This window comes from Littorina saxatilis, linkage group LG12, assembly GCF_037325665.1.
Source record: "Littorina saxatilis isolate snail1 linkage group LG12, US_GU_Lsax_2.0, whole genome shotgun sequence".
Taxonomy (NCBI): domain Eukaryota; kingdom Metazoa; phylum Mollusca; class Gastropoda; order Littorinimorpha; family Littorinidae; genus Littorina; species Littorina saxatilis.
The window spans coordinates 6,219,034-6,246,282 of record NC_090256.1 but is presented as its reverse complement, the minus strand read 5'-3'; the positions used below and the strand labels follow the sequence as shown (position 1 = coordinate 6,246,282).

The 27,249-nt window shown below is 43.6% G+C and overlaps 1 protein-coding gene across 1 annotated transcript in view; it reads right to left on the bottom strand.

The window, feature by feature from the left end:
* LOC138981137 (cilia- and flagella-associated protein 46-like) overlaps positions 1-27,249 on the bottom strand; it is a 130,067-nt gene that overhangs the window by 34,221 nt on the left and 68,597 nt on the right. Inside the window, exons 36-52 of the mRNA XM_070353974.1 lie at positions 26,531-26,725; positions 24,925-25,014; positions 22,064-22,233; positions 21,328-21,450; positions 20,020-20,115; positions 19,165-19,233; positions 18,100-18,248; positions 17,100-17,198; positions 15,862-16,006; positions 13,901-14,002; positions 13,008-13,061; positions 11,543-11,650; positions 9,632-9,730; positions 8,991-9,097; positions 3,049-3,139; positions 1,940-2,083; positions 1,456-1,536 (exon numbers count right to left, since the gene is read on the bottom strand). Coding sequence (XP_070210075.1) covers positions 1,456-1,536; positions 1,940-2,083; positions 3,049-3,139; positions 8,991-9,097; positions 9,632-9,730; positions 11,543-11,650; positions 13,008-13,061; positions 13,901-14,002; positions 15,862-16,006; positions 17,100-17,198; positions 18,100-18,248; positions 19,165-19,233; positions 20,020-20,115; positions 21,328-21,450; positions 22,064-22,233; positions 24,925-25,014; positions 26,531-26,725 — 1,922 coding nt within the window. The remainder of the gene's footprint in view (positions 1-1,455; positions 1,537-1,939; positions 2,084-3,048; positions 3,140-8,990; positions 9,098-9,631; positions 9,731-11,542; positions 11,651-13,007; positions 13,062-13,900; positions 14,003-15,861; positions 16,007-17,099; positions 17,199-18,099; positions 18,249-19,164; positions 19,234-20,019; positions 20,116-21,327; positions 21,451-22,063; positions 22,234-24,924; positions 25,015-26,530; positions 26,726-27,249) is intronic.

The following is a 27,249-nucleotide window of genomic DNA, read 5'->3' as shown; positions in this document are numbered from 1 at the left end:
TACAAAAAGCCGGATATGCAGATGTCATCAGACATTTATCCAAAAAAAGGAAAATAAAACGTCTGGGGATATCATTCCCAGGAACTCTCATGTAAAATTTCATAAAGATCGGTCCAGTAGTTTACTCTGAATCGCTCTACACACACACACACACACACTCACACACACACACACACACACACACACACACACACACACACGCACACACACACACGCACACACACAGACACACAAACACCACGACCCTCGTCTCGATTCCCCCTCTATGTTAAAACATTTAGTCAAAACTTGACTAAATGTAAAAAGAAAACAAAAACCACCACTGAAAGAAGAATTAATTACTGCTGATAAGCAAAGAAATGGTTACTGCACATGAGTTCTTTTTAAACTAAACTGAACTAAACTTTGTGCTGCCCTTTGTATCAAACTGACAGAGAAATATTCTTATGCTAAACTACCCAGCTCTTCATATGCTCTCTGGCAAATTCTTCACTACTGCTGAAAATCATGAAAAGCAAGAAAAGGTTAATGTACAGTGGAACCCCTCTCTAAGACCCCCCTCTCTAAGGACTACCCCGCCACAACGACCCTTTTTTTTTTAACCGATGTGTTTCCTTATATAGTTGTCACCAGTGTAGCGACCACCCCGCTCTAACATCTAAGGACTGACCTAACAGCTTGTGCAACGGCTTTGTCAGACAAAGCCAAGACTCTCAGTCATAACTCATAACTCATGAGTAACACATCACTGACAAACCGGTTATAACCAGTTATAACCGTCTCGCGTAAGCAAAGGCACTAAACCGCTGAGAGGTGTGATGGTTGGGTGGGCTGAGTAAACATCACAAACCAATCATCGAGATCAAAGGCAGGTCCATTGTGATAGCTGGGTGGCCTTGTTTATAGACACTGACCTTCTTCCCAGGGGTCATTGACCCAGTTTTAGCTATGAGAGGTGGTTCCCCTTTTATATCTGAGAGAGAAAACACTTCCTGCACCCGGGTCAGTGACCGAGTTTAACCTATGGGGAGTTTAACCTATGGGGAGTTTAACCTATGGGGAGTTTAACCTATGGCGTGGTCTCTTTGATGTCTTGAGAGGAAACTTGGCCAGGGTACTGAGATCTGAGGGTAGTACATGCACCAGAACTGGTGGACACCATCGACAATGTCAAACATGAAATCGAAGCAGTTTGCTTGAGGAAACGGTCGTCAGCAACTCAAACTTCTGTTTTCTTTTTTTTTTTTAAATCTGAGGTGACTTTCTTTGTGGTCCCCTGACCCCGCCCCCTCCCTCTGTAAGGACCCCCCTCCATAAGGACCGATTTTTTTCAACATTTTGAAGGTCGCTAGAGAGGGGTTCCACTGTATGTGAAATATTCCTTACATTTTAAACTTTTTTTGTCTCTTCTTGAGTCTTAAACATTCCAAGGACATTATATAACGGAGCAAATACCTCATGCAGTGTGGTGAGCGTCTGGATGTCAAAGAACACTTGTTCTGCCAGAGACTCTGCCTCTCCCAGCACACTCAGGGCCTAAAAATAAAACGTTAGATTCGAAAGGTTACTCTATGTACATTCTTTCTGTAATAAATCCAATGATTCACCCCTGAATTAAGCTCTGTGTGTGTGTGTGTGTGTGTGTGTGTGTGTGTGTGTGTGTGTGTGTGTGTGTGTGTGTGTGTGTGTGTGTGTGTGTGTGTGTGTGTGTGTGTGTGAGTGTGTGTGTGTGTGTGAGTGTGTACGTGTGTGTGTGTGAGTGTGTGTGTGTGTGTGTGTGTGTGTGTGTGTGTGTGTGTGTGTGTGTGTGTGTGTGTGAGTGTGTGTGTGTGTGTGTGTGTGTGTGTGTGTGCCTGTGTGCGTGTCTTGAGATACATCACTCTCTCCTCACCCTCAACCCTTTCCCCTCATCCTTCAATAATAAACAATTGATTCACACCTCAAGGTAGTACGCATGCTGAATGTTAGGTTCAGTAGCAGCCTTAGCCAAGTCCCTGAGATTCGCACCATGTTTCATCACTAGAGGCACTGCCTCACGACGATGACCGAGTCTCACTAGTCGTTCGGCTGTATCATCCATTTTCTGCAGATTAAAAAACAGTGGCAGGATTAGAGGAGGCGGACATTTAAGAGATACAGCATAAATGACCCCTTTGCAGACCCCCGATTTGAGACCTCCCTGACGGGCGCAGTGGCGTGGTGGTAAGACGTCGGACTCCTAATCGGGAGGTCGTGAGTTCGAATCCCGGTCGCTGCCGCCTGGTGTGTTAAGATGGAGATTTTTCCGATCTCCCAGGTCAACTTATGTGCAGACCTGCTAGTGACTTAACCCCCTTCGTGTGTACACGCAAGCACAAGACCATGTGCGCACGGAAAAGATCCTGTAATCCATGTCGGAGTTCGGTGGATTATGGAAACACGAAAATACCCAGCATGCCTACTCAACGAAAGCGGAGTGAGCTGACTATGCTCTCAGAGTATAGTGTGGGGAACCCAAATGAGCAAACGAGCTCACACGTAACCAGAAAATTCTGGAACGCTGAAGAAGAAGAAGAAGAGACCTCCCTATAACAAGACTCTGATTGATGAGATTTTGTGGTTTTAATGTCTATAAATCTTTGTTCTATTTGCTTTTACTCCGTCTCCTCTTTCAAGACCTCAGATTGTTCATCTTAAAAGGCCCGGGCTTCCGCTGTACATATGAGAGCAACAGAGACAAGCTAGAGTGTATTTTGTAAGTGCAATATTGCATGACAATGCTCTCAGAGTATAGTGTGGGGAACCCAAATGAGCAAACGAGCTCACACGTAACCACGCCTGAATTTCTCTATGAGATAATAAAGTATTCTTATTCTTATTCTTCTTATTCATCTGCAAGACAAGAAGACAATGATACAGGCAAATATACTTACTGTTTATTTTCTGTGAATTAAACCTTTGGCCTGCAACATAGATGCACAGTTAGTACAGCCTCTTTGCTCAGGGTGTGCACCATTCAAATGGCACACACAAAGAAGACCACGAGGAATATGAAAATTAAACACTAACCTCACAGACAGTCAGAACGGCCCTCATGACCTTGGGCAGGTTGATGTTCTTGTGGTGATCCAGCACACTCTCCAGCTGGACTGCAGCCAGTCTGAAACCATCATCACCACCACCGTTATGATTACTGCCATCACCACAGTGGTACCTGTCATGAAAGGACACTTTAGGGATGAGCCACAAGTGTCCCTACATTGCAGGTGGCATGTCACGACAGCTGTATGTTAGTAGAGGTTAGGCCACAAAAAAAATAGGTCTGTTTACGTTCTTCTTCTTCTTCTACGTTCCCGGAGTCTGTTTACGTTAACATAGGCCCAAAAAATAGGGTCGGTAGGTCGGGATTTTTTTTTTTTTTCCCCCCCTCCAAAAAACTATATATTTTTTTTTTTTTTCCCCAAATGCCAAAAAAAAGTCTAGGGTCGCGCGAAAAAAATAGGGTCGGTCGGGTTACCGTAAACAGACTATTTTTTTTTTGTGGCCTTATAGACAAATGGACAACAGAAGATGTCCTATCCCGTGAGGTGTGTCCTTTCATTGGAGGGGCCCTACATCGCAGGTACAATTACTGCTGCAGTGTTGCGGTTTCAAAGTCAGTATTATCTATTCTCTGACAATGAATCATGAAGTTATCAAGGCTTCAAAGTCTTCACTGCAGCAGTGGGGTTTCAAAGCCACTGACACCGTTTCTATTCTATGACTACTAACACAGTATGGTGGTTTCAAAACCAATACAATCTGAGCTACTGCTGTTCAAAGATTACTGCCATTCCATTTAAATTAACAACTATACAGGCTTGAACACATGAATCTCCATATAAAATCCATGAGTTCGGTTGTTTTCTGAATCTAGATCTGCCGTGCACAAACGTTCAACACAAGCAAATTCCCAAGGCAAGTAACTCATACTTTGTCTAGCGACAAGAGTAGTTCCCCTTCTTTTCACTCAGTTTCTTCGACAACAGACTGCAACCCGACGGTCAGTTTTCAACAATATTCCATTTTATAAACAGATCACACGCAACCAAATGCACACCATCAATTTAAACAACATAAAGCGGTTTCATACACTATTTTCCCCAGAAAACTGAACTTCATACAGTAATTAACGTTGAAACACGGGTGCAAAAGTTCGTCTGCTAGTCCCATTTGACAAAAGAACATTATCCTAAGCGATACTAAAACATAAACAGAACACACAATATCTGCCTTAACCGCCACAGCAGAATAACAGCATATATGTGTACTTGATTTTAGTCCAAAATATGAAAACTGACAAGAAGTGTTAACAGAATGGAATGATTTGCACGGAACTACACAACCAAGCATTGATCGATCGCTTGCGCAGGTTGACTGGTTGAGTGAATACAATTCGATCAAACTTTCGCAAAAAAAACTCCTCTTTTCTTTGAATAACTGAAGAAAGGAGGCATAAAGAGGTTACACACCTCGTCTCAGTGATTATAAAAAATAATGGTCTCAGTTCGCGGTCATGAAAAGCTCGCAGAAGCTCGCATTTTTCATGATCCGCTAACTTCGACCATTATTTTTAATAATCACTGAGACCCGGCATGTAACCTCTACATAATTGTTTTCAGAAAGGCAATTTCCATCTATATTTTCTGTGTATTTATACGCACGACTGGTGGAACTTTAAATGTGTGATTTTTAAAACGGCGCGTGTTGTTCCAACGGTCAAGTTTTCGTTACTGTTGTGCTTGTGAATGAAGCGACTGTCTCTTTCGAGCACTTGAGTGTACAAGATAAAACTTTGCACCTCTTTCAATTGGCATATACATTTTTATTGTTACTTGTGTTTGCAAAAGGAATGAAGAGTCTCCTAAGATAAAAATAATAGCTGAAGTACAGTCGAACCCACCTAAAACGAACACGCTAGTTACGAATTTTGACTTATAACGTATTAGTTTTAAGTTCCCAACTGAATACCTCTTTCTTCATGTTTAAAAAAAATGCTTGAAACGAATTCTTTGTAACGAATTTATGCTTATAACGAGCACTTTTTGGATTCCCAAGCATGCATAATGTCTGTAATTTACTCACGCTTATGACGAAATCTTTAAACTCGTCCCGAGATGACATATCATATCATTTGCATAACGAACCCCTCTTTTAACAAACACGTTTTCATCGCCCCAGAGCCGCTTTGTCTCTAAAAGTCACAAGGCTACAAGGATCTGCGTGTGAGGCGAGATCAAAGGCAGGTCCATTGTGATGGCTGGGTGGCCTTCTTTATAGACACTGACCTTCTTCCCAGGGGTCATTGACCCAGTTTTAGCTATGAGAGGTGGTTCCCCTTTCATATGAGAGAGGAAACACTTCCTGCACCCGGGTCAGTGACCGAGTTTAACCTATGGGGAGTTTAACCTATGGGGCGGTCTCTTTGATGTCTTGAGAGGAAACTTGGCCAGGGTAGTACATGCACCAGAACTGGTGGACACCATGAAATCGGAGATTGATCAGAATGTACATGTACATGCTTTTTCACGACTTTTTAAATTTTACTTCTAAAATTGTGACAGTAAAAAAATCAATCAATTCTCTTAATGCGAATTTCGGTTAAGACGAACTTATTTCCCGATCCCAAGTGATTCGTCTTAAGCGAGTTCGACTGTACTGTTTTTGATGGTGTTTAGATATAACTTTATGCAAAATCTGCCATGAGGGAATTTGTCTTTGCTCGGCGAGTTACCCGCGTCAGTCATGTTTCAAAAACAAGATCATGCTTAATTCTATAATTTCAGGCAATAATGACATAATAAAACAGTTGAAGAATACGTAGTAAAACTTGGATATGAAAATTAGCGCTACCAACCTAATGTTAGAATACAAGGCGAATGTGTAACAGTTGTGTCAAAATGACCGTGTCACTCGTTTTTTTTGTCACGACTGTGCTGTATTTTCCCGTGATTTTTTAGCTTGCTCCATTGTCCACTTGCACATCGTGACATGCAACTTTTCTGGTTTTTGGCTCACGTAAGTGTAGCCAATGCGATCGTAACTTTGTCTGTCTGTGCGTGCGTGCGTGCGTATGTGCGTGCGTGCGTGCGTGTGTATGTCTGTGGTAGAAACTCTAACATTTGAAGACGTCACATTACATTGACGTCACATTATGATGTAAGAGGGTTAGACGTCACGCGAAGGAAGTACTGAAAGTCTCGGTCATTATTATTTTGAGCGGGCCGAGACTAGTTGGCAGTCGTGTCCCTGTAAGTAGACTACATGCAGACAGACAGATCTAGATCTAGTGTCTCGCTTTCTTGCACAGTGCGTGCATGCGTGCGTGCGTGCGTGCGTGTGTGTGTGTGTGTGTGTGTGTGTGTTACTGTTTGTCTATTTCTTACGTGAGCCTTGATGGCTTCGCCTCTTGTTCAGTTGTGCTTTTGCATGGTTGTAAGGAAACAGACCTAAATATCAGTGAAGCTTTGGGTTCTTGGAGGCATTTTGAAACGTGCAGACCAGTGCACAGTTGTTACAGAGAGACAATTATGTTAGTTACTTTGTGACAACTGAGCGTACTCCTGAAGCCAGACTCAGGTGCACTTTTTAACTAATCTCGGGACCGGAGACATGAAACTCTTCATCTTATTTATTATATAGTAAATCAATATTTTTTTCTAAAACATCCATTTTGGTTAATGTATTGACAGCCAACGCCTGACATAATAGTGGCAACGTGAACATACTCAGTTGTTGCAGATAAACGGAGAACGACAGTTAGGGTAGGTGTATCTAAGTCCGACCGATTGAGATTATTGTTTCGTTCTCATGGCTACAAATCGTAAAGATTGGCATATAAGTCTTGTTTGGCACGATCAGCGTATTCCGTAAGCAATTTGTATGGTCGATAGTGTAAGTGTATCAAATTCCGACCAATTTTGGGGGTACCTAACAGTAAAATCGACCGATTTTCCCAGTCACATCAATGACGAGGTGCGCACGTCATCACAACAGAAAGAATGCCATTCAAACAGGGACCATTCATAAACCGGTTGATGACGCGACTTCACGTATTGTCACCAGAGTTATTTACGTCATCGGCACCGCGGCGCGAAAATTTGCCTTGTGTCTTATACAAAATAGTAACATTGGAATTGATCAACAAGGATTATTTTCTGAAACTATACTTGGAGCATCTAAGTTTCATACCCTACAGTTTTCTGCAGCTGCTCTTTGAAAACAACAAGAAAAACGTTTCCCTTATTTTTGACCCTCTAAATAACCGAAAGAAAAGAAAATTCACAAGCGATAAATTATTCTGCAAATAATATTGAAATTGAATATGAATCTTCTTTTTGACCTGAAAGCAAACATGATTTGGTAAAAAAAAAAAAAGTTTTGTCATTTAACCACTTGACTGCCTTAGGACGGGTATACCCGTCATGCGCTTGTGCAGCCGCAGCGCCTTAGGACGGGTTTACCCGTCTTCACCGTTCCGGAATTTTCCAGAAATGCTATGTCACTGCTGACACAAAAATAGCAGCCAATGGCTTGGTAGGATACCTCATTCTCATGAATAAACATAAATGGTGACACGGTTTTGCGTCTGAAGGCTATTTTCGGCCTTGGCGACAGGGTAGGGGAGAGAAATCTTGACTCGTCAAAATGGCTGACGGTGACAGTCAACCGGGCCCTAGTAGGGAAAAACAAAGCCGGACTGACGCTACAGACGGTGCAAATGATTATGGATACTGACAGGGGAAGGGGGAGATCTTTCGGACGATTCGTTGGAAACAGGTAGATGATAGTGATTATAATCCTTTCTTGGAGGGAACAAAACAGCCACCTGTGTTTGATCCACAGGCACCGGAAGATGCGCCGGACTGATTTATTCAAAAGTTCATATTTAAACATCATTATAAGCCAAACTAATTATTATTTCCACGATTAGACACTAAAAACAGATTCTTGGTTCAATTTCCCTTAAAAATAACATAGGTTTTACTTACCTACCTACTGCCAGTTTGGAACTAGAATTTTTTGTGAATTATTACACCCCGAACTCCAATATTCCCTGGCAGTCAGGAATGCACATACGCAAGTTTTGATTGGCAGCGAAAGGGTTAAACATGTTTTTCAGAACCATTTGGTTACCATGTAGCAACTGTTACACTAGGCCTCCGATGATGTTTGATCACCTCCTGCAAAGCAAGCAATTGATTAAATATCCCAATGTTTGCTGATTCCTGTGTGTGGAAGTGTTGACTTTAATACAACTCAATTTTCAAGTTCCTGAGCAAAACTTTGTTTTAGCAACTTCTTGTCACACATCTGAATACCTTTTCTGAAAACGACCCATATATGTTCAACTCTGTCATTGCTGTGACTTATCAGTATCAATAAGAATGCTTTTTAATTTGTCATTGTAAATCTGTGCTTGCCTGAATAAAAAATTGTTGAAGAAAAACAAATAATGACTGCATCCATCTGTGCTTGGTAGAATCTGTCTTGCTGAACACTTAAAGCACCAAGCAACAAGAGGCTCACGTAAGAAATCGACAAACAGTAACACACTCCGTCACACATACACACACACACACACACACACACACACACACACACACACACACACACACACACACAGAAAGAGCATAGGTGAAACTGTGCAAGAAAGCGAGACACTAGATCTAGATCTGTCTGTCTGCATGTAGCCTACTTACATGGACACGACTGCCAAATAGTCTCGGCGCGCTCAAAATAACAATCACCGAGACTTTCAGTAATTCCATCGCGTGACGTCTAACCCTCTTACGTCATAATGTGACGTCAATGTAATGTGACGTATTCAAATGTTAGAGTTTCTACCACAGACATACACACGCATGCACGCACATACGCACGCACGCACAGACAGACAAAGTTACGATCGCATAGGCTACACTTACGTGAGCCAAAAACGACCCAATCTGTTTTAACTCAGCAGAACATACTTTGCCTCCAGCACAGTCATGATGAAGCCCAGGGAGGCAGCGCGGTTCGGTCGGTCGTTGGTGATCTGGTAGAACTCGTTGAGGGCGGTCACCAGCAGCTTCTTGGCCTGTCAAAAGACAAACAAGGGTGATGTTGTTGTTTAATGACCTCATCCACCTCAGGTACCTGGGGCGAGGTGCATGAGAAAGGTACCAACCGGGTGGGAGCACGCCGCAGTGTTGTATTGGTAGAAATTGAGACTTTTTATAATTTCAATGAATCAGACCCGGCGGTTTGTTCTCTCCCATTTAGGAGGCACCCACTTTTGGTTCGTGCTCCTCAGCCCTGGAGACTAGCTCTAAGAACGTTAGCAACAATTTTATCATATCAAAGGTAAAGGGTTTACGCTTCCATTAGAAACGTAAAGGCTGGGTCACTGATAACATTATTGCTGGTCTCTCTATCATTTTATCTTCTCCAAGTCATAAAAAGTATGGAATTTTTTTAAGGGTAAAACTTTTCCATCAAAATTAAATGGTAGGTTTCTTTTACCCAGTATCATCAACTGTAAAATGCCAGGGAACTAACTCAGACTCCACCGTCTTCATTAATTACCTAAATCGTCTATCAACACACATATCTCTAAAACAGCTCTACTTACATCGTGCTTCCTGTAGCGGTTGGTGTAGTCATGGTGCACCGAGTCTATCAGTAGCTGGATGGCCTCGAAATAAAACATTTCATCACCCTCATGGACTTCCTGTATACAGACAGACACACAGGCATGAAACATACGCAACCTTTCCACATGACCAGTGATCACGCTAGGTGTCTTGTATACAGGTATAGTCAAACCTGCCTGGGTGACCACCCCTAGAGAACGACCACCTGTCCTGGGTGACCACCCCTAGAGAACGACCACCTGTCCTGGGTGACCACCCCTAGGGAACGACCACCTGTCCTGGGTGACCACCCCTACAGAGCGACCACCTGTCCTGGGTGACCACCCCTAGAGAACGACCACCTGTCCTGGGTGACCACCCCTAGAGAACGACCACCTGTCCTAGGTGACCTCCCCTAGAGAACGACCACCTGTCCTCGGTGACCACCCCTTGAGAACGACCACCTGTCCTCGGTGACCACCCCTAGAGAACGACAACCTTTCCTGGGTGACCACCCCTAGAGAACAACCACCTGTCCTCGGTGACCACCCCTGGAGAACGACCACCTGTCCTCGGTGACCCCCCCTAGAGAACGACCACCTGACCTAGGTGAGCACCCCTAGAAAATGACCACCTGTCCTGGGTGACCTCCCCTAGAGAACTAACACCTGTCCTTGGTGACCTCCCCTAGAGAACGACCACCTGTCCTGGGTGACCACCCCTAGAGGACGACCACCTGTCCTGGGTGACCACCCCTAGAGAACGACCACCTGTCCTGGGTGACCACCCCTAGAGAACGACCACCTGTCCTGGGTGACCCCCCCTAGAGAACGACCACCTGTCCTCGGTGACCTCCCCTAGTGAACGACCACCTGTCCTGGGTGACCACCCCTAGAGAACGACCACCTGTCCTCGGTGACCACCCCTAGAGAACGACCACCTGTCCTGGGTGACCACCCCTAGAGAACAACCACCTGTCCTCGGTGACCACTCCTAGAGAACGACCACCTGTCCTGGGTGACCACCCCTAGAGAACAACCACCTGTCCTGGGCGACCACCCCTAGAGAACGACCACCTGTCCTGGGTGACCACCCCAAGAGAACGACCACCTGCCCTGGGTAACCATCCCTAGAGAACAACCACCTGTCCTGGGTGACCACCCCTAGAGAATGACCACCTGTCCTGGGTGACCTCCCCTAGAGAATGACCACCTGTCTCGGTGACCACCCCTAGAGAACGACCAACTGTCCTAGGTGAGCACCCCTAGAGAACGACCACCTGTCCTAGGTGACCTCCCCTAGAGAACGACAACCTGTCCTCGGTGACCACCCCTTGAGAACGACCACCTGTCCTCGGTGACCACCCCTAGAGAACGACCACCTGTCCTAGGTGACCACCCCTAGAGAACGACCACCTGTCCTGGGTTACCACCCCTAGAGAACGACCACCTGTCCCAGGTGACCACCCCTAGAGAACGACCACCTGTCCTCAGTGACCACCCAAAAAGATTCCTGACAATTTGTCTTTGTAATTCACCTTTCCAAAGGGACCATCTGTCCCCTTTTGGCGTAGGTCATTTGGGTTGCCTTTATAGAGAGGTTGGACAGTATAACCTTCAACACAACAACAAAACATCCCACACACAAACAGTCACTTGATCACGACCAAACAGCAACATGGCATTACAGCTTTCATCTGACACAGAAAACTGTCAAATGCAATGAAAACCAGCAGAAATGACCGGTTGACTATTCCTTTTCTGGTACTTCACATGAGCAGCGGTAACATTCCTGGTAAACATGAACACTGACATGGCCGATTGAAAATGATAATGATGAAAACAGCAGGAATTGATGTTGTCTCCCCATCCACCACTTCTGTGTTGTTGTTATTGTTGTTGTTGTTTTACCTGTGCTTTCTTGCTGAAGTTGATGGCCTGTCCATACTGTGCCTCCTCAAAAGCCAGTTTGCCCAGCAGTAGCAAGATGCGAGCACGCAGATGACTGTCGGAGAAAGCCTGCAACAACAACAAAATGTTTATGAAAGAGAACATAAAATAACACTAACTATTAAGGTTAGCCTCATGTTTAAGCTGGTAGCTAAGTTGGTACAGCACTGGACTAATTGTGATCCTCAGGTCATGGGTTCCAGTTCAGGCGGACATAGGTGAACTTTATGTTATGACTCAGACATCAATCAACCAATCAATCAATATGAAGCTTATATAATATATAGCGCGTATTCCGTGGGTACAGTTCTAAGCGCTTGTCGAAGAGTTGTCAACACAGGACTAACAAAGAAACTAACATCTACAGACGGACACGAACCCTATCACACACTAGCAAACCCTGATAAACATACAACAAACAACTGTTTAACAACAAAGTACACATCAATAGCTAGGTCCAAACAAAATAATATTAAACACAAAGAAAACACCTCTCACAGAGCACAGCACAAGAATGTCTTTTGGGGCACAACACATCACGTCGAACATGAAAGTCGCAGCCAGCTACGGGAAGAACTGAGTCTTCAACCTACTCTTGAATGCGTCAAGAGAGGGGCTCTGGCGAAGCTCAAGCGGCAGGGAGTTCCAGACGGAGGGGCCCGCAGAGGGAAATGCACGCTGACCAGCAGATGCGAGTTTCGAGCGAGGGATGTGAAGGCGGAGTGGGTCAGCAGCAGAACGGAGGGGACGGTCGGAGGGCTGGGTGTACAGGTCCAGGGAGGATTGAAGGAACTCGGGAGCAGAGTCGTTGAGACACTTGTAGACCAGAGTGGACAGTTTGTAGGAGATTCGGGTGTTGACAGGGAGCCAGTGCAAGTAACGAAGTAGGGGGGTGATGTGGTCTCGCTTCGTCTTCCTCAATGTCAGCCTGGCAGCAGCGTTCTGGACTCGTTGTAGACCATGAATGGATGAGGCGGGGAGGCCAACCAGAAGGGAGTTGCAGTAGTCCATACGACTGAAGATGAGGGAGACAACCAGCTTGACACAGGCGTTGTGGGTGAGGTAGCGACATGGTATCCATGCCCCACTTCTGTGTCACCACCGTTGCGTGTTAAAGACCTCAATCATTCTGCCAGTGCAGGTGGTGGATTACACCTAGATCTGCATACACCTGGCTAAGTACCGCTCTTGTTGCTTCTACCTTTCCACTGGATGGATCGATACGAAGCGACCCAAACTTCCCAGCTATGGGATCATAAAGTATGAAAATCAATTAAAAGGAAATAATTGTAGTTCTCTCAAAGGCAATACAATTCCAACAAATTCTAGCCTTGTTCTGCACTATGGTAATTAACCTACTGACTGGGGTGGGGGGGGGTGAGGGTTGGGGAAAGAGTATTGATTATATCAAAAAGGTAAGTGTTACCTCTGCCGCAATGTTGGCTTCATTCAGGTATTCTCTGGCGCTTTGAAGATATCCCTGGAACACAGAAATCCTAGTAAGTAACACATGGTCACTACACAGACTATACTATGAATTGACACTTTCAGACAAACGGTTGTACAGTGGTACCTGCACCGCAAGGTCCCTCCGATGAGATGACCTTCTCTTATGCCTTTGTGCACTATCTCGACAAAAATGTACCTGTCATGCCAGGTCACCTGTAATACAGGAACACTTTTATGAAGGTCCCAAGGGTGTCCTTTCATTGAAGGTACCACTGTACACTTTACTTACAATATGAGAAGACCAACTCTTCATGCATATAAGACAATACTTACATAGTGTTTCCAGGTGAGGATTCTGCCATGTTGTCAACACAGTACAGTCCAACCGGTTCTGGTGACCACCTCTCAGTAACAACCACCTGCTCACAACAACTACCCTAAATGATACCTGTTCCCCCTAAATAATTCACCCATCCATAGCAACCATCTGTCTATAACGACCATTTTTGGTGGGTCCCTTGAGTGGTCGATCGTTATTGACATGACCATACCTCCTCCTTCATTCCTTTACCCAACAAAGCATCAACATTATTCAGTGGTGTTTCTTATAACGAGAAACCAGTAACTCCAGCCAGTCAAACTAAGGACTAAACACATTGATTCCACCACAATCGTTGGGAAGAAGTTAGGGGTCAAACATCATGCATGTACGGCTATCAATCTCGTTTCCATTATATTGTGACATTTTTACCGGTAAAGTATACAAAAAATGTCAGATTAAATGTATCCCTGATCAACAGAATTGCTTCTCCACCTCTAACAATTCTCCATTATTCCAGCAGTCTGGCATCCATGCAGCTTCAAACCTACCAGTCTGATGAGGACTTCTGCCATGTCTGTCCAAACCGCACGAAGACTGACCGCACCCAGGGTGATCCCAATGTGCACCACCATGGGTCCATCCTCTACACTCTGGAAACAGATGACCACCACAGTAAAACATTTGTCTTTGTTTTGTCAAAAAAAAGGTCACAGGGAGTGTCTGTTTATGTGTCGGAGCATCATAGGTTCATCCTCTGCACTCTGAAGACAGAAGAACTTCACAATAAAACAAGTGTCTTCATCTCAATATATTTTTTCTGAGCTGTATCTTGGAAGGCAACAAGTGCAGTGGAACCTCCTTTTAAGACTTAAACAATTAAGTCTTACAAAGGAAGGAGTCTTCAAATAAATGTACATTTACATTGATTATGAACACGAAATCAGAAAATCCAAGGTTGAAAGGGGGGGTCTGGAAATTGGGGTGTGGCAGGTTGTGAAGTTCCACTGTGTTTTCCACAGTTCCACCTCTAAGGGTTACAAGGCATGGAACTGGGGTGTGGCAGGTTGTGAAGTTCCACCGTGTTTTCCACAGTTCCACCTCTAAGGGTTACAAGGCATGGAACTGGGGTGTGGCAGGTTGTGAAGTTACACTGTGTTTTCCACAGTTCCACCTCTAAGGGTTACAAGGCATGGAACTGGTTTGTGGCAGGTTGTGAAGTTACACTGTGTTTTCCACAGTTCCACCTCTAAGGGTTACAAGGCATGGAACTGGGGGAGCTGCAGTGTCAAACTGACTCAGGCACCAGAACCTGGTGACAAGAAAACGCCTAGCAGACACAAACAGACGATATAAGAGACAGACAGTCGGCAGTGCAGTGCCCCTCCCCAGCTTCAATACTGGGGGCCAGACTAGTAAAACAAAACAAAGCTATGATCATGAGTTGCAGACAGACAGACAGTCGGCAGTGCAGTGCCCCTCCCCAGCTTCAATACTGGGGGCCAGACTAGTAAAACAAAACAAAGCTATGATCATGAGTTGCAGACAGACAGACAGTCGGCAGTGCAGTGCCCCTCCCCAGCTTCAATACTGGGGGCCAGACTAGTAAAACAAAACAAAGCTATGATCATGAGTTGCAGACAGACAGACAGTCGGCAGTGCAGTGCCCCTCCCCAGCTTCAATACTGGGGGCCAGACTAGTAAAACAAAACAAAGCTATGATCATGAGTTGCAGACAGACAGACAGTCGGCAGTGCAGTGCCCCTCCCCAGCTTCAATACTGGGGGCCAGACTAGTAAAACAAAACAAAGCTATGATCATGAGTTGCAGACAGACAGACAGTCGGCAGTGCAGTGCCCCTCCCCAGCTTCAATACTGGGGGCCAGACTAGTAAAACAAAACAAAGCTATGATCATGAGTTGCAGACAGACAGACAGTCGGCAGTGCAGTGCCCCTCCCCAGCTTCAATACTGGGGGCCAGACTAGTAAAACAAAACAAAGCTATGATCATGAGTTGCAGACAGACAGACAGTCGGCAGTGCAGTGCCCCTCCCCAGCTTCAATACTGGGGGCCAGACTAGTAAAACAAAACAAAGCTATGATCATGAGTTGCAGACAGACAGACAGTCGGCAGTGCAGTGACCCTCCCCAGCTTCAATACTGGGGGCCAGACTAGTAAAACAAAACAAAGCTATGATCATGAGTTGCAGACAGACAGACAGTCGGCAGTGCAGTGCCCCTCCCCAGCTTCAATACTGGGGGCCAGACTAGTAAAACAAAACAAAGCTATGATCATGAGTTGCAGACAGACAGACAGACAGGTGATTTTGTTCAGGATGAGATTTTCTAGCCTGCCATTCATTAAGGCAGCCATACCCTGTCTTTCGAATTAGCTCAGTTATAATCATAACCTTGGTGATAAAAAGACCGCTGGGTCAGTTACCTTATCGTTTTGCTTTGTCATAATTAAACGATCCAATAACATACCTTTTTTTAATTTTTTTATTATTACCTTGGTGGTTTTGTTGGAGGGCTGCGTGTTGACAGACTTGTCAGACAATCCAGCTGTCATGCGAGACAAGGTTTCTTTGATTCGCATCTCCTCGCGAGCCACTTGCATCTGCTTCTCCTTCCACACCGCTACCTCCTGCCTGGACCTGAACCACGGAAAACAATGCAACATATTAAACAAACCACAACAGCATTAGTCATCAGCTTCCCTCTTAATTCTTTCTTTATTTGGTGTTTAACGTCGTTTTCAACCACGAAGGTTATATCGCGACGGGGAAAGGGGGGGAGATGGGATAGAGCCACTTGTTAATTGTTTCTTGTTCACAAAAGCACTAATCAAAAAATTGCTCCAGGGGCTTGCAACGTAGTACAATATATGACCTTACTGGGAGAATGCAAGTTTCCAGTACAAAGGACTTAACATTTCTTACATACTGCTTGACTAAAATCTTTACAAACATTGACTATATTCTATACAAGAAACACTTAACAAGGGTAAAAGGAGAAACAGAATCCGTTAGTCGCCTCTTACGACATGCTGGGGAGCATCGGGTAAATTCTTCCCCCTAACCCGCGGGGGGTCCCTCATAATTCCCAATGCCCCACCACACATCCTTTGCAAGAAAAACCATAATTCACCACAATCACGATCCCTTGGAGACAACACCCTTTATTTATTTTCTATTTTCATTACTTTATTGTCCTACTGCTGGGAAATGTGGGTCCCTTCCTTCCAGTGGAAAGCTAGCAGCGACAGGGTTGCACTACCCAGGTGTGTGTGTGTTTAGGTGCAATCAGCCACCTGCACTTCTGGTAGAATGACCCAGGTCTTTCATGTGCCACAGTAGTGACATCAGGGTGAGACAAGGAAATGATCTCTGAGTCTGCACATAAAGTTGACCTATATCCATCCTGACCCGGATTCAAACCAGTGACCCACGCATCACAAGTCCAGTGCTCTATCTTATCTTATCCTTATCCTCTACCAACTGAGCTGCGGGGCCCCCAATAGCAGGTGTTCTTTCATGACGGGGATTGTTTGCTGTATGATACACACAGCAGAAGAGAGTGTACTTTATTAGAAGGTGTCATCTCATTTTAAAGGCCTCAAACATCTGACACATACTACTAAATTTCAAATTGTATAAGTGATCGTTCATCTAATGGTTGCAGAGATATCATCCAAAGTGACAGTGACCTTAAGAGCAAAGGAAATCAGAAGAAAAGAACAGTACTCACATGGACTGATCTTCCTCACGAATGCGCATGCTACCAATGACGGCTTCATGGAACTCACAGCCCACCTTCAGATCTAGTTCTTGGCAGACCTCCAGTGCCCTGAAACATCATGGAATTCAGCGATCATTATCATTTGTGTTTGCTGTTGTTGTCACTAAGATTGCTGTCTTTGATGTCACTATTATTCTTTTGACTTCAAATTTCAATTCCGTCAAACATCATCATTGCCATTCGTAATTATTTTCACTGACATTTAAAAGATTGTTATCTTTGATGTTATTTTTATTTTTTCCAGTGCTCCGAAACATCCTCCTCTAATAAGATCCTTTCATGATGTTATCTTCATTTTTTTCCAGTGCCCTAAAACATCAACATGTAAATAGAACATTTAGTGATTGTACTTGCTTTTTGCTCATACTGTTACCGTTACTCTTGCCAGTCTTCCCTTTTCGATCCTCTTTCTCTTTGTTCTTTACTATTCTCCCCATCGTCGTCATCATCCTCATCATCATTGTTGTAATTGTGGTCAACATTATCCTCATCCTCTTCATTGTTGTTGTTGTCGTCATCACTAGCTCAACCATTAGCATCATCATTACCACCATCATCATCACCAACAACTACAACCCACCTTGCATGCACGAGGACCATGAGGGCGTCATCACAAGCTCAACCATTAGCATCATCATTACCACCATCATCACCAACAACAACTACAACCCACCTTGCATGCACGAGGACCATGAGGGCGTCATCACAAGCTCAACCATTAGCATCATCATTACCACCATCATCACCAACAACTACAACCCACCTTGCATGCACGAGGACCATGAGGGCGTCATCACAAGCTCAAACATTACCATCATCATCACCACCATCATCACCAACCACAACTACAACCCACCTCGCATGCACGAGGACCATGAGGGCGTCATCACAAGCTCAACCATTACCATCATCATCACCACCATCATCACCAACAACAACTACAACCCACCTTGCATGCACAAGGACCATGAGGGCGTGGTTCTTCAGTATGGAACGAGAGAAAGCATCCTCCAGCGCCAACACAGGTAGAGTCAGGTGGGTGTAGCCCAGGTCTCTCAGCTGCTTGGTCAGGCTGTCCAGGTAATACAGGGTCAGCATCTGCACAAACAAAATGGGATACATGTAGAGTGGAACCTCCCATGAGAGGACTGACCTCTCAATTAGTAGTCTCAGACTACCGTACTTTCGGGACTATACAAGGCGCTTCGTTATATAGGGCGCAACCCCCACTTAGCCAGGGTAGCACTCCCTGCACCGGGGTCAGTGACCCAGTTTAACCTATGGGGCGGTCTCTTTGATGTCTTGAGAAGAAACTTGGCCAGGGTAGTAAAGGGTGGCCGAGTGGTAAAGTGCACTTGCCTCGGAAGCGAGAGGTTGCGAGTTCGACCCTGGGTCGGGGCGTAAACAATTTTCTTCCCCCTTTCCTAGCCCAGGTGGTGGGTTCAAGTGCTAGTCTTTCGGATGAGACAAAAAACCGAGGTCTCTTCGTGTACACTACATTGGGGTGTGCACGTTAAAGATCCCACGATTGACAAAAGGGTCTTTCCTGGCAAAAATGTATAGGCATAGATAAAAAATGTCCACCAAATACCCGTGTGACTTGGAATAATAGGCAGTGAAAAGTAAATATTCGCCGTAATGGCTTGAGATTTACTGGCTGATGTGAATGCGTGATATATTGTGTAAAAAATTCCATCTCACACGGCAGAAATTAATATGTAAAGCGCTTAGAGAACGTCAAGCGCTATATAAATCTCCCATATAAATAAATAAATAGTACTAGTAGTACTAGTAGCGCCTTATAGTCCGTAGTCTATTTTTGTTACCAACATACATGCAATGACAATAAAGATGCCTTCTGTACTCCCTTTGACTGTTACTTTTACCAACATACATGCAATGTCAGATAGCCCCAAGGGAATCCATTAATCACAAGTACTGTATGTAAATAAAATGAAGATCTTAGACTGATATACATGTATCAAAATGACCAGACTGACAAAGAAATACTCACAGGCTTGGGCAAGGTGTGTTCATTCAGTCCACTCGTCTTCATGACCTCGCTCTGGAAAGCCTCAATAGCCTGCAAGGAACATTTAAACTAGTTGGAGCTGAGATATGTTAATTCTGAAGGCCGTACGAAAACCACCCCACAAGCAGATACAGGTATGTGCACTTGCACATGCGCACAAACAAGAGACACAGACTCAGACACAAGCTCAGCCCAAACACACACACTCTCCCTCTTTCTCGCACACAGATATAGACAGACCTGTTTACCCCCATAAGTGTTTTGGAGTAATGCTCAGCCCCAAAAATAGTAATCCTGGCACAAAAATAGTAATCATCCAGCATTTGTCGCCAATTACAACGCACATGACAACTGTGTCTGCGAAACGCAATCATGCACCTATATCCATCATTCACAAACAAAACACATCAGTCAGTTTTTGTAGTCATCATAATTTCAAAGAAGATCACATCAAAAGCACATGCATCACTGATTCTTTTTCTTTTGCTCACTGTAGGCCTTTTTCAGTGTGTCAAGCGCTTCTCTACTGTACTTGCGCTTGCCGCATGAGGGCGAGACTTCACCACTAGAAGGCTCTCCAGCGTCTCATCAGACAGACATGATCTCTGGTCAGTCATGTGCTTTTTCACCCCATTTTACCATTGAAAAAAACCAATGCCAAACATTTGAATTTTTTTTTTACTTTTTTTTTTTAATGAAAATCGTAGTCTTGACACGGATAGCGGAATGGCGTATTTTTTGCAGAAAATCGTAATAAATTACGCCAAAATCGTAAGGGTAAACAGGTCTGCACAGACTGACAGACAGACAAATTCAACACCTTTCAGCAATACTAACCTCATCAGGGGCATCATACACTGCCCAGTCCTCCAGCATGTCCGGAAGAGAGTCCAGCGGTCCCTTACGCTTGGGTTTTTCTTTCGCTGGAGCCGCCTGCATATGCAGTTGGTTCGACACAAGATAAAATCATTTAGCATCTGCTTGATTGATTTTCAGACACTTACAAACATGATATTAAGACCTAAGAGAAAATCAGGGCTTAAAAGGGAGGTAGTCGGAACATGGGGGTACAAATCACACAGGTAATAGGCAGAGAGTCTCAGAAAACAATAGGTCTTAAAAAGGAGGGAGTCTTAAATTGGGGGGTCTTAAAAGGGGTGTTTCATTGTTAAAGTAATTCGATTGGAACAATAAACAGAGTTGAAGAAGAAACAGGAGAACAGGACTCATTGGATGCAAGAGAGCTCTTTCTGGAATGAGAAGAGAGGCCAATGTTTCTTTCTTTCTTTATTTGGTGTTTAACGTCGTTTTCAACCACGAAGGTTATATCGCGACGGGGGAAAGGGGGGGAGATGGGATAGAGCCACTTGTCAATTGTTTCTTGTTCACAAAAGCACTAATCAAAAAATTGCTCCAGGGGCTTGCAACGTAGTACAATATATGACCTTAATTACTGGGAGAATGCAAGTTTCCAGTACAAAGGACTTAACATTTCTTACATACTGCTTGACCAGTTCTTGTACATCATTGTAAAGAGTGTGAATGACGTTTTAGTTTAGATGTCAAGCGCTTAGAGCAAGCCTTTTTAACGAAAGTTTTTGATTTAGCGCTATATAAATGTTCTTATTATTATTATTATTTACAAACATTGACTATATTCTATACAAGAAACACTTAACAAGGGTAAAAGGAGAAACAGAATCCGTTAGTCGCCTCTTACGACATGCTGGAGAGCATCGGGTAAATTCTTCCCCCTAACCCGCGGGGGGAAGAGGCCAATGTAAATAAAGGGGTATAAGTTGTCTTCCATTGTCATTACATCCTTAACAACAACTTACTAACTACAACTTACTAACTCAGTAACATACAGTGAACTATCCCTTGCTGAGGTCAGGAAACTATAGTGTAGCAGAGAAATTAGGAAGCATACACTCAAGCTGTCCAAACTTAACAAATGTCCGAACATGTCCCAAATTATGTAAAACAAATTAAAATAAAGTAATTTTTTTTAGATGTTTATATGTCTCACTCAGCATGAGGATACATGAGGATACACTTTTGGCAGGCAGTATTTCAGAGAGTAATCAGAGAGAAGGAAAAGTGTGCCGCTCCCTTCAATATTAGTACGCAAAACAACGAGCTCACCTCCTTCTCTTTTCCTCCTTTCTTTCCAGAGTTTTTTCCCTTGGTGTTGGAGGCGACTTCTGCCTGTGCCGCTTGGTTCTTGGCAATCTCCTTGATGGCAAAACCAGCCTCTTCCATCAGCACCTGCAGCACAGCAGAAGAACACTGATTCACGCTCCGATGTCACTTTGTTTTCACGCTTTGGGTTACTTGTTTGTTTGTTTGTTTATCTTCTTTCATACTTTCCCACCATTATGTCTCTGCTTTGAACTTTGAAACAAAAAGGCCATTTTTCTATGACCTTTCCTGTGTCGATGATAATGTCAGTCATCACATCACAGTTGTACAAAATGTTGTCCAGAAGAGGCCTACACAGGCAAAACATTTGACTTGTTTATAATGTTTTCTTTGTCTTGGTGAGCACAGAGCTCTAGCTTTTTACACTGAATATGGTGGTGTACATGATCATCACATGGTCATAGTATGTTTGCTTATGTTTGGTCGTTATATCTTTGCCTGTGCGTGTATTGTATGTTTGGTCGTTTTCTTTGCCTGTGCATGTATAGTTTGTTGGTTATGTTTGGTCGGTTTCTTTGCCTGTGCGTGTATAGTATGCTTGGTCGATGTATGTATTGTAAAGCGCTAAGAGTAGACATTTCTCTAGAATAGCGCTATAAAAGTTTGCATTATTATTATTATTATAACAGAAAGAACGGCATCTTTAAATAGACCCACACAATTCCCAACCCCCACCCACCTTCCACAGTTGCATCAAGTAGCCATAGGCCTGCAGCAGGATGTCCGCATAGCAGGCGCCATCTCTGCCGGTAAGTTCGGCCAGCAGGACGTGCGATCTGACCAAGGCGTCCAGCTGCTGGACACTGAACAAGTCGTTGATGCTCAGGTTGGGGTTCTTGGGCAAGACACCTGCAGATGATAAATTCAAATAACAATTTTGATACTATTTTTCTATAGTGCAGGTATATTCACTTTTAAATAACAATTTTGATACTATTTTTCTATAGTGCAGGTATATTCACTTTTAAATAACAATTTTGATGCCATTTTTCCAGTGTCTTTTTACATTTAGTCAAGTTTTGACTAAATGTTTTAACATAGAGGGGGAATCGAGACGAGGGTCGTGGTGTATGTGTGTGTGTGTGTGTGTGTGTGTGTCTGTCTGTCTGTGTGTGTGTGTGTAGAGCGATTCAGACTAAACTACTAGACCGATCTTTATGAAATTTGACATGAAAGTTCCTGGGAATGATATCCCCGGACGTATTTTTCTTTTTTTCGATAAATGTCTTTGATGACGTCATATCCGGCGTTTTGTAAAAGTTGAGACGGCATTGTCACACCCTCATTTTTCAATCAAATTGATTGATATTTTGGCCAAGCAACCTTCAACAAAGGCCGGACTTCGGTATTGCCATTTCAGTTTGGTGGCTTAAAAATTAATTAATGACTTTGGTCATTAAAAATCTGAAAATTGTAAAAAACATATTTTTTATAAAACGATCTAATTTCCAGCACACGATCTGAAGTAATAACACTAAATTTACGTTTAGGAAGGTATTCGCTTACATTTTTAGCACCTGCAATTAATTAGCAGCACAAAATCTCTGATAATATATCTCGCAAACAGATGAATATATGGGTAATATTTTTAATCTAAATTTGTCATCTGATTATTTCAAACTGTCAACCAAAAGGATGTGAAAACATGTCAAACCTTCCAACAAGAATCAGAAACACACATGCAGTGTGTGAACATGTGTGTATGTGTGTGTGTGTGTGTGTGTGTGTGTGTGTGTGTGTGTGTGTGTGTGTGTGTGTGTGTGTGTGTGTGTGTGCGTGAGTGTGGTGCATGTGTGTGTTCTAGCATGCAGCATAAAATGTCATCATGCCAATGCATTCAAAATGTGGTCAACAGATCTTTCTCTGGCACTACATAACCAAATCAAGAGTAGTGATGGTGCAAAAGAAATCCAAACACACAGACACAGACACAGACACAGACACAGACAGACACAGACAGACACAGACAGACAGACACACACACAGACACAGACAGACACAGACACAGACACAAACACACAGACACAGACACACAGACACAGACACACACAGACACACACACAGACACACAGACACACACAGACACAGACACAGACACAGACACAGACACATGGACACAGACACACAGACACACAGACACAGACACATACACAGACAGACACAGACACACAGACACAGACACAGACAGACACAGACAGACACAGACAGACACAGACACAGACAGACACAGACACAGACACAGACAGACACAGACACAGACAGACACAGACACAGACAGACAGACAGACAGACAGACACAGACACAGACACACACAGACACAGACACACAGACACAGACAGACACGCAGACACACACAGACACAGACAGACACAGACAGACACAGACACAGACACACACAGACACACACATACACAGACACAGACACACACAGACACAGACACAGACAGACACAGACACACAGACACAGACACGGACACGGACACGGACACAGACACAGACACACAGACACACACACAGACACGGACACAGACACAGACACAGACAAAGACACAGACAAAGACACAGACACAGACACAGACACAGACACAGACAGACACAGACACAGACAGACACAGACAGACAGACACAGACAGACAGACAGACACAGACACAGACACAGACAGACACAGTCAGACAAACACACACACACACAGACACAGACACAGACACACAGAGACACAGAGACACAGAGACACACAGACACACACACACACACACAGACACACATAGACACAGACACTGACACGGACACAGACACAGACACACAGACACAGACACACACAGACACAGACACAGAGACACAGACACAGACACACACAGACACAGACACAGACACACACAGACACAGACACAGACACACACAGACACAGACACAGACACAGACACAGACACACACACAGACACACACACAGACACAGACACACACACAGACACAGACACGCACTTGTGCACATAAACATGCAAACAAACACATGCCATGCGAGCGAGAGAAAGTCTCAATAGAGGGGATGACGTCACGATGCTTTGACGTAAAAACATCGTGACGTCATCTACTTGCGCAAGCATAATTGCCGTAGTCTTAGAAATTCTACCACAACAAAGCGGCCCTGGGTGGCGTTGGATCAAAAATCAAAGAATTGGTCGACACCAACTGTTTTTTTAGTTAGTATGTTCCCAATTTTTGGTGAACTTCTATCCCCAACTATAGCCCCAGTTTGGGCACAAAGAATCCTTCTTTATTATGTATTATCGGCATGAACATTTCTCAAGTCGATTACAGTATAGCGTTCGTGAAATACCCCCAGCTTCGCTGGGATAAGATATGCATGCAAGACAAGGAGGATTTTGGATAATGTTTTTGTCATGACTTGGACTGTTTGTATAAGATTTTAACAGAATCTTCCAGCAGAAAACACAAGCCAGAGGTACCAAAGAAAGACAAGTTCCTCAGTGATTTAATTAACAAATTCATGCAAGAAAAACACTGTACGTCAAGTTACCAAAGACGAGCTCCTTCACTTCTTCTGTTGGAATCAAATTACCATACCCAATCTCTTTCTTGTCCTCCTCCTTTGGGGCAGGAGGCGGTACTATGCAAATATTTAAAATCAAAAGTTGAATGAGATCATATTTATGTGACTGATAATTTAAAATATTCAAGAAGACTAGTTAGTGTAATTTATACTTGCTGGTTGACAAAATAATAGAACCTCTCTTAAAGAAGGTGGTACGATCTACGCAAATAGCAGCTCTACTTGACAGTTACATGAGTTCGTATCTGATAACATTAAATGTCCTCCCACAATAACAGTTTACGCTTGCTGGTTGATCAAATGAAGTAACTCTAGATCTTGTGATTAAGAACATGTGATTGTTCAACTGTTCCACGACAAGGAAATCATACTTCACAACATCCTGTGCAACAACTTTTGCCTTAATTTGTATTGACACCCGTATCCGGCGAAGCGGGTAATCATCTAGTATATATATATATATATATAATCTCGGTCCCCCTTGAGGAGGGTCTGAAGCTCCCAATAGGCTGTCTGTGAAGGGATACTTATTTCTCTCTCTATCTCTGCTAAGAGATTTTAACAAATCTCGGAAGAAAGTCTCTGCTGACTTTCAATTGTTTCTTTCACAATTTCTGATGTTTTATAATGTGGTCACCGTGAAAGTTGCATCGCCTTTAAAGCGATCCAATTGAATAAGGCAGAAAACTTCTTCTTTACCAAGTCCTGTGTTGAACAGCAGTGAAAAGTTGACCGCTTTTCCTGTTTAACCTTTTCAAAATTAGATCTAACTTGTTCGCGTATCCATTTCTGGATCTGCAGGCTGGTACAGTTACCTCCCTTTAGGCTTTTTCAAATTTCCCTTGTTTTAACCTAATTTCTTGGTTAAAACTTGTCTAAATTTCTAAATTCTTTCTTAATAAATATCAATTCTACACTTTGGCCTTAAATCAAAGTGTTTCCCTTCACAGATATCCTCTTGGGGTTGTCAGATGAGGGTAGTCTCCCATGCCAACAGAAGCTACCATTCAGAGAATGGTTTGCTTCTTAGTTGGATACCATGGGTTGACAACTCTTGCCAGCGGTACCACCTGACCACTGATGAGACACAATAGTGTTGTAACACGTGTCTGGTCCAGGTACAAATACAATGGTCCTCCTCAGGACTAGATTACCTTGCAATAGTCCCCCACAAAGGGACTTTGCTCTGTAAATCCCGATCCCCCTTGAGGAGGGTCTGATGCTCCCAATAGGCCGTCTGTGAAGGGATACTTGTTTCTATCTCTGCTAAGAGATTTTAACAAATCTCGGAAGAAAGTCTCTGCTGACTTTCAATTGTTTCTTTCACAATTTCTGATGTTTTATATATATATATATATATAAACAGTGGTCCTCCTCAGGACTAGATTACCTGGTGATACGTCCCCCACAAAGGGACTTTGCTTTGTAAATCTCGGTCCCCCTTGAGGAGGGTCTGATGCTCCCATATATATAGACAGGTTGGACTGTGTTTGACCTAGCTGCAGACTATCAAAGTCATTGAGTCTGTAAGTTTTGAGTCTTTGACTAGCTGAAGAATGTCTATGACACCCACCTATCACTGCCTCCTTGACCACAGGCACATAGTCAGCAGCGTTGATCTCACTATCCTGGTCGCTGATCTGAGACTTGGCATCCGCTCCCGATCCTCTTTTCTTGGACTGCCGCCCTTCAGACACCGGTGACTTGCCTTGCGAGGCCTTGCTGTGAGCTGAATCTTTGCCCTGCTGTTTCTTTTCTGCCTTCTTGCCTTTCGTGATAAGTACAAATTAAATTTAGTAGTAAAATAGAGAAAAGTGAAACCACAGTATAAAGTTTGAGTCTTAAAATATAAACAGTGAAACAACACACACACACACACACACACACACACACACACACACACACAGACACAGACACAGACACACACACACACACAAATCAGGTCTACAAAGAGAGGAAGTGTCAAAAGACAGGTAAATTTGCAGACGTTATGTGAAGAGAAAATCTGAAACCAATAAACTGAAAAGGAGGAAGGCTTCAAACTTAACTCTTGGGATTTTGTTCACATATCTGTTAGCATCTTGGTACAGATTTTGTTCACATATCTGTTGGCATCTTGGTACAGATTTTGTTTCTCCAGAGTACAAATAGCAAGTATTTTATCAAGCGTGCCAACAACAATCATGTACTCTATGGTGTACATGGAGAAAAAACCCACCAATCAAACAAATTGAGACAGAAACAAATGAAGGGAAGTAAGGAAAGTAAATGAAAGACAGCTACATCTAACCT